The sequence below is a fragment of the Mustela nivalis genome (genome assembly GCF_964662115.1).
Source record: "Mustela nivalis genome assembly, chromosome: 12".
NCBI lineage: Eukaryota > Metazoa > Chordata > Mammalia > Carnivora > Mustelidae > Mustela > Mustela nivalis.
Window position 1 is genome coordinate 20,112,650 of NC_139031.1, and position 10,341 is coordinate 20,122,990.

Sequence of the window (10,341 nt, forward strand, 5' to 3'; positions counted from 1 at the left end):
CACCAACAAGAGTCTGTGATGATTGTGCAAAGTGGGGAGGTTCCCTTCTGTCTTCAGCCCTTGCATCCGCCCCTGCGTAGACTTGCCCTTTCTGGGCTCGGGACTCTGCACGGTCTCCCTGCTGCCTAGAGGCCGAGCGCACACCCCCAGCTGTGCACTGAGTGTGTAAATGTTATCTACAGGCCCTGGTGACAGGGGAAGAACAATGCCTCAGAGGTGAATGAAGTCATGGGAACCTCCAGAGCCGCTCCTGGCCCTGTCCCATGTCTGTCGTTCATCCGTATCTGGGCCAGCTTGTTTATCTTCACGGGTCTGCAGTCCTGTCCCCATGGGCCCTGGGAGGGCCGTGGTAGTTTTACTCATTCTGTGGCAAGAAAAGACAGTTGGGGGGGCATCTGGGTGGCTCAGTCATTAGGCGTCTGCCTTTGGCTCAGGTTATGAGGCCAGCATCCTGAGATGGAGCCCTGCATCGGGCTCCCTGCTCATTTAGGAGCCTGCTTCTCCCTCTCCAGCTCCCCTGTGCTTGTGTTCTCGCTCTGTCATACAAATAAATAAATAAATCTTTTTAAAAAAGGAAAAACACTTGGACTATATACTTTTCTTGGAGACACAAGACCAAGAAGCAGAAGTAATATCGGGGTTGGATAAACCTGGGCTTTTGTGAATCAAGCAATGAAGTAGAGTGACTAAAATCCCAGCCAAGGGGTCCCTGGGTGGCTCAGTGGATTAAAGCCTCTCTCTGCCTTTGGCTCACATCATGATCCCAGGGTCCTGTGATCAAGCCCCTCATTGGGCTCGGCAGGGAGACTGCTTCCCCCACCCCCGCCCCCGGCTGCTCCCCCTCCCCACCTGCCTCTCTGCCTACTTGTGATCTCTGTCTCAAATAAATAAATAAAATCTTTAAAAAAAAAAAAAAATCCCAGCCAAGATCTTTGGAGCATTAAAGGGAGGAGCTGGACACAAGGGTTTAAAACCCTGGGCGGGGATGGGGGGTGGTGTGTAGCAATTCTGATTTTTGCAGATGGAGCGAGTAACCCTGAGATGTGAGTCAGTGAGAAGTTCTGGGTGTATTTCACTTAAATGCAGGGCATAGTCTACAGCTCTGGGAATAATGAAGTCTCAGTGACTGAAATCTGTGAAGGCAGTCTATGTCAGTTTCTGAGTGGGGTGGACTTCTTTGGGGATGCGGGAAAGTAGGGGCTTTGACAAGTGTAGGAGGGGTTGTGTGGGTGAACAGTCATTTCTTGAACTGAGAAACACATGAGTACTCTGCCGCATGTGCGCTGTTATTCCAGATTGCCCTGGGGTAGACATTTCATCTTAACCATGTTTATGAAACACAGCAGGCAAAATTATAGTATAACGAATATCACTGTTCATTCATGCATTTATTCTCTCTCTGAATAGTATGGGTTTAGTGTAGGTTTGGGAGTCAGGCTGCCAGATTGGAATCCCGACTCCACTACTTAATAACCGGGTGATCTTAGGCCAGTTACTCAATTTCCGGAAACACCTCGGTTTCCTAATCAGTAAAAGAATAAATGAGGCTTGTATGCGTGAAACCCCTAGCTCTGTGCTAGCCCATGCGGTAAGACCAGCAGGCTGCGGGGGCTCTTCATATCCCGTTTTATCATCTGCAAGCATGCTAACTAACTATGGAAGGGACATATGAACAAATAAAGTGAGGTTCTTGCCCTCAAAGGACTTGTGGTCTGCCTGTGTCTGTAACTGGTAAAAACCATTAGAAGTCAGCGAATGAAGGCATCACCTCAAGGCAACAGGAACCCAGAGGAGCATGTGTTTATGACCTTGGTGGAGGTTAGACCAGAATAGGGCTGCAGGACGTTGGAGCCTTCCAACCTGTGACAGGTAGAATTTCCAGGCACAAGGAGAAGCAAACCAAAGACTTGAGGATGAAAATGACTGTCGCAGTTGAATCTAGAGAGCCTTGTCCCTCTCAGTGGAAAATGAAGGTGGCAAGGTTAGAAGGTTAGCTGGAGCCAGACTGTGGAGACCTTGAACGCTATGTCCGGGATTTTGTTCACCAGGAAACAGACAGGCATGTGAGCGGGTGAGGGGCAGGATCCCCCCTGATTCTGAAAATACTACTCTGGGGGCAAAAGGAGGGAGGACAGGAGACGAAGAAGGGGAGGGTGCGAGATGCTGAGCTGGAGGCTTCCAAGGGTGCCAGGGGACCGAAGGACACAGCTCCTTCCTCAAGGACTTCAGAGCTCACCAGGAAAATTAGACATATGCAGGTCAATACCCAGGCCACGTAGCAGAGCTCCTTCTGCCTTCAGGTGGATGCCTGAGAAATAAAGGTTTTGATTTCTCATCTGTAAAGTGGGGTGATGGGGCGCTTGGGTGGCTCAGTGGGTTAAAGCCTCTGCTTTCGGCTCAAGTCATGATCCCAGGGTCCTGGGATAGAGACCCACAATGGGCTCTCTGCTCAGTGGGAGGCCGGCTCCCTTCTCTCTCTCTGCCTGCCTCTCTGCCTACTTGTGATCTCTGTCTGTCAAATAAATAAATAAAATCTTTAAAAATAAATAAATGAAATAAAATGGGGTGATAGAAATATATTTCTCTCTCCAGCTTGTATGAGGATTAAATAATTTTATTTAATTTATTTATTAATTTATTAGTTATTTATTTTTAAAGATTTTATTTATTTATTTGGGAGAGTGAGGAAGAGAGAGGGCCCTCTGTGGGGGGATCAGAGGGAGAGGGAGAAGCAGGCTCCCCAATGAGCAGGGAGATTAAGTCGTTTTGCGAGAGTGAAGCGTTTCCCATATGCCCAGAATACAGGCGTAGCTCCGTGTGATACTGTCCAATTGTCTGCTCGGGCCCTGGTCAGCCTCCAGGGCGGAAGAAGCTGACTGCATGCTGTTTTTATCACACAGGGGGGCACAGCTATGAGGGGATGGGCAGGAGCTAAGCGGGAAATGAGATTGGAAAGTAGATTGGGGCGAACATGTCCTGAAGGCAGCTAAAGCTGATGACTTGGGCTTCTTTTATTCCAGTTTAACTAGCAGTTCCATCTCCCCAGCTCATCTTCTTTTGTTCCTGCCACAGGACCTGTGGTTGTTTAAGTGGACAGACCAACAACCCAGGACACGGATGCGCTGATGCACGAACGCAGATAATCTCGCCAAGGGACACAGGGGGCTGGAGAGCTAGTCGGCTTCTGGAACCAGCCCTGCTTACTAGCTGTGTGAGTGGGGACAGGGCAGCCCAACTCTCCTGGCCTTTACTTCCCGCGTGATGAGGTTGCTGGTGGGCTCAACCATCCGCTGGGCCCCAGGCTATCTCTGAGTCTCGGGAGTTTGGGAATTCAAGGGATCAGTTAGGTGCATGGCCATAGCTCCTGCCCCCACCTCGATGGCTCCTCAGTCTCCACTTCTAGTCCTTTCTCAGGTCGGAGTTTCAGTGTCTCAGGTGTAACTTCTAGGTATGGCCCTTGAGTGCCCCATGGGTATTCAAGAGTCCGCGTGTTCAAAATTGGGCTCATCATTTTCTTCTCCCAAACTTGCTTCTCTTCTGTGTTCTCCGTCTCGGTTAGTGACATTCAACCATGGCTCTCAGACAGTCCACCCAGTAACACAAGTGGGAAGCTTGGAGCCCTTGGCGCCTTGCCATGCCTTCAGTCCCTTAGCACACCACACATGCCACACTATGCACCATGTCTACATCCAAAGGGCCGCCAACGCTATCAGTTCTGACTTCCAAGTCCCTCTAGCGTCAGATCCCTCCTCCTCCCTCCCAGCACCGCTGAGCTCAGGTCCTTTGGAACAGGGACAGATGCACTGGCCTCTCCAAGTGCTGGGACCACCTGCAGTCTCGCATCTGCCCTCTGGTTAAGGCAAAATTCTTGACTCCACCTGCACCCAAATACCTTTTATTTTGCTCTTCCCCTGGGGAAGTCCCGCTCTTCCTGTGAGACTTCCAGGACCTCCCCAGGCCAAGGGAGCCCATCCTGCCCTGTGCTTCTTCCGTGCCACTTACTATAGCCTCTACCCCACATTAGCTGTGTTTGTGTTGAGAGGGCGGGGGCTGGGCATCAGGCTTGCCTGCTCGGCACTGTGCACAGAGCCCGGCATCCTATGCACGTTAGAGCAGATATTGACGAATAATTATGCTAAGTACATGACTTTGGGGAGAGGTGCCCAACTTGAACCCTAGCTGGTATTCACAGAATCATACAACTTGGCAGTCAGAGATAAAGCCCAACCTTATCGCTATAATCCAATCACTTTATCTACTCAGCTTTTGTGTATTGAGAGAGTTAGGCGCCCTGGACGAGGCACTGAAATTCCAAGATGAATGAAATACCACTCTGGGCCCCCAAGGAACTTGGAGATCCTTTTGGAAAACCAAAGTAAGGGCATCCTTAGCACCTATGAGCAGATCCTAGGCCTCAGGATGGGTAACTGTATGCATTTGACTCTTATTGAGGCGGGGGGAGGGGTTGTTGGCTGTGGTTCTGTCCCATCCCTCTACTGAGATCTGTGACTGGGGATTTAAGTTATTTCCTATGAGGACGAAGAGGACTTTACCAAACCTGCCATAAGAATGTGGTCAGCAGCATCACCGAATTGCAGGTGGTGCCGCCTGACCTTAACAGGAACTACTGGAAAAAGCCTTTTACACCTTGTGCTGCAGGCCCCTGTGTGATATCTCCCAGGTGACATTCCTGTTTGGATTCGATGATCTCTATCTGTATCTGGATTTACATGTGATGTGATAGGCTGTTCTGGGTGGTCTAAAAAAGTGTCAGTTGAATAAGAAAGACCTCACGTTAAGAAGTTTAAAATTGGGGGGTGCCTGGGTGGCTCAGTGTGTTAAAGCCTCTGCCTTTGGCTCAGGTCATGTCCCAGGGTCCTGGGATCGAGCCCCACATCAGGCTCCCTGCTCAGCAGGAAGCCTGCTCTCCCTCTCCCACTTCCCCTGCTTGTGTTCCTGCTCTTGCTGTCTGTCAAATAAATAAACAAAAATTAAAAAAAAAAAAGTTTAAAATTGGGGCGCCTAGGTGGCTAAGTGGGTTAAAGCCTCTGCCTTTGGCTCAGGTCAGGTCATGGGATCAAGCCCCACATCAGGCTCTCTGCTCAGCAGGCCTGCTTCCCCTTCTCTTTCTGCCTGCCTCTCTGCCTACTTGTGATATTTGTCTATCAAATAAATTTAAAAATTTTTTCTAAAAATAGTTTACAATCTTTTAGGGGAGCTAACTCATGCATAAATATAACCAAAATGTAATAAATCCCAGAAGGATCGTCGAATAGCATTTGTAAAGTGCTTTGAGTTTCCACCATAAGCTCAGCTGATCTGGGCCAGTGAGCTTGCTAGTGGGAACAAGCTGCTAAATAGGACCAAGGACACAGGCCAGTTACCTGGGGACAGATCTGCCCAGTGACCATAGGTGACCCCCGCCCCCCCCAAGCCCAGCCAGCTTCAGGCCTTACTCCTGAAAGTCCCATTGTGCATATGTGTGTGTGTGTGGGGGGGGGGGGGCGGAGTGTTGGATATTTGGGAGGGTCCAGAACATTCTTATTTTGCTAAGTCTTCAGTTTCAAAGAACAGGTCCTGTTTCCTAAACCCGGATGTCTGCTCTCATTTTAAATTTTGCATGATCTGGTAATCCCATCCCAAATCATAGGAATTTAAAATGCCCCAAGTTTTGAAATATACATTTTCCTTTTACAAAACGAACATGCTCCTTTCCAGGTTTCGAGAGAAATCGATTCACAGAGTGCAAAGCACTGTTTAAATCATAGAGCCTATAATGCAAGTTTTTAAATTCCCAGGTTTTTAATTGTACTGCTTGGTTTCAGACAGAAACAAGCTTTTGTTGACATGGATATTAGGGGAACAGTACTAAAATACATCAAAGATAGTCATACACATCCCACGGTATTTACAGGGAACACCCTCTGTCTTTCCCATATGCGGCGTGGAAAACAGGGTCAGAACGATCCTGCAGAAACTTCCCGATGAAAACAGCATGGTCAGCCGTTCCCAAGGTTGAGCCCAGCTCGGGCGGAACTCCAGCCGGGGCTCCAGAGCTTCCTTCGCTGCTGCGAAGACTCTGTGCCAATCCCACAGCGCCTGCGTGCATCCCACACGAGGGTCTCAAGGAGTCCAAGGTCCCTACAACGGAGCTAGGGCCAGGGCACCCTCCTTTCCCTCCCAGACGCAGCTGAAAGACATTCCAGATGATCAGCCCAGGAGTCTCGTGAACCAGATCCAGGCTGCTCCCCCTCCCCCCAGCCTCCAGGGTTAATCAGCTCCCCCTTCTAGGGCCGCTTCACCCCCACTTCCCCCGCCCAGGCGCCGCCGCTGCGCCTCCTCTGTAGGGGGCTCCGGGAACTTCACTTTCCTCCCCAACACCCCCACCGACAGCTTCTGCAGAAACAAAACAACATAAAACAACAACAACAAAAGAAGGGGATTCTTCTTTGTTCTTTCACTGGGTTAACTCGGTTTATAGAATTCAACTCCCACCCCCATCCCAAGTACGCAGAGCTCTCTCACTATCCGGTCAAGTGCTGGCCGCATCACTGCGCCGTGCCGGTCCTGAGCTAAGTGCTCCTCGCGTATTGCCTTAGTTAAATCTCAGGGCAAGCTTCTGAGATCGGTGGTGTGGTCCCTGTATTACAGATACAGAAAACTGGGTACCAAGAGCAACTCGCCCAGGGTCTTAACTACTCATTAGTTGGGCACAGCTGGATTTGGAACCCACATCAGGTTTGGCCCCAGAGCCCTAAATCTTTATTGTTGTTCTGTATACCGCAAGAATAAGGATGGTAGTGGATACTTATGGAGCAATTAGTATTTGCCAGGCACTGTGGTCAAGTATTTCTTCAAACTACTCTCAGAGGCAGATATGCCACTTACCAGTTACTGGGTCTTCAGCGAATTTCTTAACTTCTTTTTAACTCAATTCCCTGTCTGCAAAATGAGACTAAAAATATAGCTGTTGTGAAGAGTAAATGAAATAATATTGGTGAAGCCCTGAGAACACAGACGGGCACATATTTATCCCTCAAAAAAGTCCTTTTTTTTTTTTTTTTTTTAAATCATCACCTCCATTTCACAGATGAGGAACCTAGGCTTAGAAAGATGAAGCAACGAATGGGTCCAGATTGCGCAGTGCACACTCTGCGGCGCAGACCTGCTCGCCAGCGGTGCGGAAGGCTGGCCCGCCCGCAGGTGAGTTGCACCTGGCAGCCGGGAGACGTGTCTCTCCGGAGTTGCAACACTACGCGCCGCAGCCCGGAGGCCTCGAAAGATCCTTAGCGAACAAGGAGGCTGGGGGTCGCCTCCTCCGGACTGGGGCGTGCGAGGGTCCTGGTGGTGTCGGGGGTCACCACCCGCGGGGGTCCCTCCGCCCTCCCTGCGGGCGCCACCTGTGCGCCGGGGCTGGCTGACCAGCGGGGCGGGCGGGGGAGCCCCCCAGACGCCCCAGGCGCACACTCACACACACACACATACACACACACTCACAACCCCGCCCGCCCGGGGGCCGCTCGCCGGGAGCCCGCGGCCGGCCCGCGCTCCCCCGCCCGCCGCGCTCCAGGGCGGAGTTTCCTCCGCTGCTCATTGTTCCCGGTCCAGCGCCCGCCCCGCCCCGCCCCGCCCGGCCCCTCCGCAGCCTCCCGCGCGCTCCTGGGGTAGGAGAGGGGGCGGGGGCCGGCGCGGACGGGACGGGAGTCGCTGCAGCCGCCGGCCGGGCCCAGCCGCGCAGACACCGCCCGCGACGCAGCCACCCGCCGCTCCTCCGCCGCCTGGCGCCGCGCCTCAGCCCAGCTCTGCCGCAGCGGCCGCGAGGAGGGGCCGCTGGAGCGCGACTCGGGAAGCCGGGGTCACCGCCCGGCCGCCGAAGCCACAGCCCGGCCTCCCTGAGCGGCGCCCACGCTCTCGCCGTTCGGACGCTCGGACCCGCAGCCACCTGCTCCCGGCCGGAGGCCAGGACACCATGCGCTCCGCGCTGGCGCTCTCGGCGCTGCTGCTGCTGCTGCTGCCGCCGCGGTCATTCTCCGAGGGAGGTGAGTGGTGGCCCGCGCTCCGCGGCGACCGCGCAGTGCCATTGCGTCCCCAGCCGGGCCGCACCTCGTGGCGGGACCCGGAGCAGCCCCTGCGCACGCCTCCCGTGGGGGCCACATGCGAAGCCCTGACCTTGAACCATCTACTCCTCTTCCAAACCCGAGAACACTGCAGGTGCCGGGCCCGCGCGCGGATCGTCCCCGGTCTCCAGTCCGATGGATGGGAGGTGGATCGTGGTGGGGCAAACGGTGGCGCGCTGGCCATGAATGGGTTTGCTGGCAAAGCGAGCAGGGAGTTGGGGCACCGCGAGGCTCCACGCTTTTGCGGACCCCCTCAAGTCTGATCGCTCTTTTTCTCGGTGCCGGAGGGTTTGAGCAACGGTATTGTGCAGTCGTTTATTCCAGCAAAACAGCAGGCTGGAAGCGCATGAGGAAGTCCCTGAAGCAGGTGACAAGCCTCTGGCAACGGCTCACGCGGGTGATGTGTTCCGCGTTCGCAGAGAGGTTTCTCCAAGCAGTGTGAGCAGTTCGGCTCACCTGAGCCTGTGCTGGGACAGATAAAAGGGGAGTAAGTGGACCTTCCACAGTCCCAGTCACCTGGCTCTGCTGGATCCCAGTCTCCCATGCTACCAAAGGAACAACAGTTCCCTTCTAGCACATGGCCAGAAAGGTGAGACCCTCCCCTCCTATAAACACATACTTATCTCCTGAAACAAGCTTGGGTGCACCTTAGAAACAACCCCTATATTTTTTTCCGAAGGTGAAATTTTACTCTCTTAGGGGGACAAGGAGGTGGCCACAAACACAGCCAAAGCAGGAGTCCCAAAGCCCCTGAGAACAGCTGGAGGGTCAGCCCCAGGAAAGACATGCATTTCTTTGTGGCCCCCACGAGCACATGTCTGCGGGGAGAAGAGTGGAGGGGGTGCTCCTACCCCAGGGCCAGGAGGACTTTGGGGACTGCTCAGAGAGCGAAGGGACCCTGCTGCTGGCAGGCCCTGGTATTTGGGGCTGTCCTCTTAGGGGGGATTTAGGATGGGATGGAATTCCAGCCTCTTCGCGGCACTGCATGGAACCTTCAGTGGGAAGGGGCCGCTTCTCCGAGGGCATGTGGGTGCAAGCATCCCGCCTTGGGCAGCCCGGACACTCCACCGCTCAGCCTAAAAGGAGAGGGCGATTTCTGTGGGCGAAGGTGTGTGCTTCCAAAGGGTATGTTGTGATGTGAAAAGTGGTCTGAACAGCTCTGAGGATGATTGTTGCCTCTGTCACCTTGCATGACTGGGAGGACTAAGAAGATGCTGGAGTGTGACCCCTCCTTGATCCTGCTCTCAGAGCAGCTGGGCTTCAGTGTGGGCCTTGACATGCACCTTTTTGGTGAGAGCCTCTGAGCACCCTCCAGAAGGGAGCCACCCAGAACGGGGATGCGCTGTGTCCGGAAGGATAGGCCAGTTCCCCCGGCGCCAGAACCTAGAGACTGGGCTTTGAGGAGGAGCCGGGTGTTGTTCTGCACTAAGAGAAGCTCTGGAACAACCCATGGGAGAAGCTCCAAGTCCAACTTGCTGCTGGCTTCAAGGCTGGCACTACCTTCCCTAGCATCTGAGCATTGCCCAGAAACCATGCCTCTTCCAGGAAGCCCTCCTCAATTCCAGCACGGGGCACGGCATGTGGAAAGACCTTGATACATGGGAAACAAATGAACAACAATGACCAGCACCGGACTCTCATCCCAGCAAGTCTCCTGGCCTTTGCAAGCCCCCAGGGCCCAATTCCTAAAATGCTATCGTGATATATAATAAGGGGTTAAAGGTAAATGTCTGGAAACTGGCAAAGCACAGGGGGTCTCATTATTTCTGCCTCAAGGTATTATTTGTATACCTTGAGGCAGAAAAGGCAGGAGGGGTGCCACCTGATATCCATGGCTGTGCTGATTTAATAATATCTTCCTAGAGGGAGTCAATAAGGACTCTCCCATCTCTCTGCCCTTCTGAAGGTGTAGCTGCCTGGGCTGTAGTCATGCAAGATGGGGTAACCCCCAAACTGGTGGAATCCTATGATTCAGTTCTAAACCATAAGGGTTAGGAGCAGACTGGTCTCAGCTCCTTAACAAAGGAATTACCCCACCCACGTCCCCATCCCCTACGGAGCTTACCTTTTAATACAGGCAGATCATGCAGCATTAAATCCAGGGGCCGGGCAGTCCAGACAGACCTCTTCTCAGTAATTTTGGTTTGCTTTCCATCCGGTTGAGCCACGTGGCCCATTGCACCTCTGAGCTCAGTTTCCTTATCTATAAGACAGAAGAGAAGAG

At 53.1% G+C, this 10,341-nt stretch overlaps 1 protein-coding gene across 1 annotated transcript in view; it reads left to right on the forward strand.

The window, feature by feature from the left end:
* The first annotated feature begins 7,551 nt into the window (after positions 1-7,551).
* Positions 7,552-10,341, forward strand: part of PODXL (podocalyxin like) — a 50,859-nt gene continuing 48,069 nt past the window's right edge. The window contains exon 1 of the mRNA XM_082694004.1: positions 7,552-8,039. Within this exon, the coding sequence (XP_082550130.1) occupies positions 7,970-8,039 (70 nt within the window). The 5' untranslated portion in view covers positions 7,552-7,969. The remainder of the gene's footprint in view (positions 8,040-10,341) is intronic.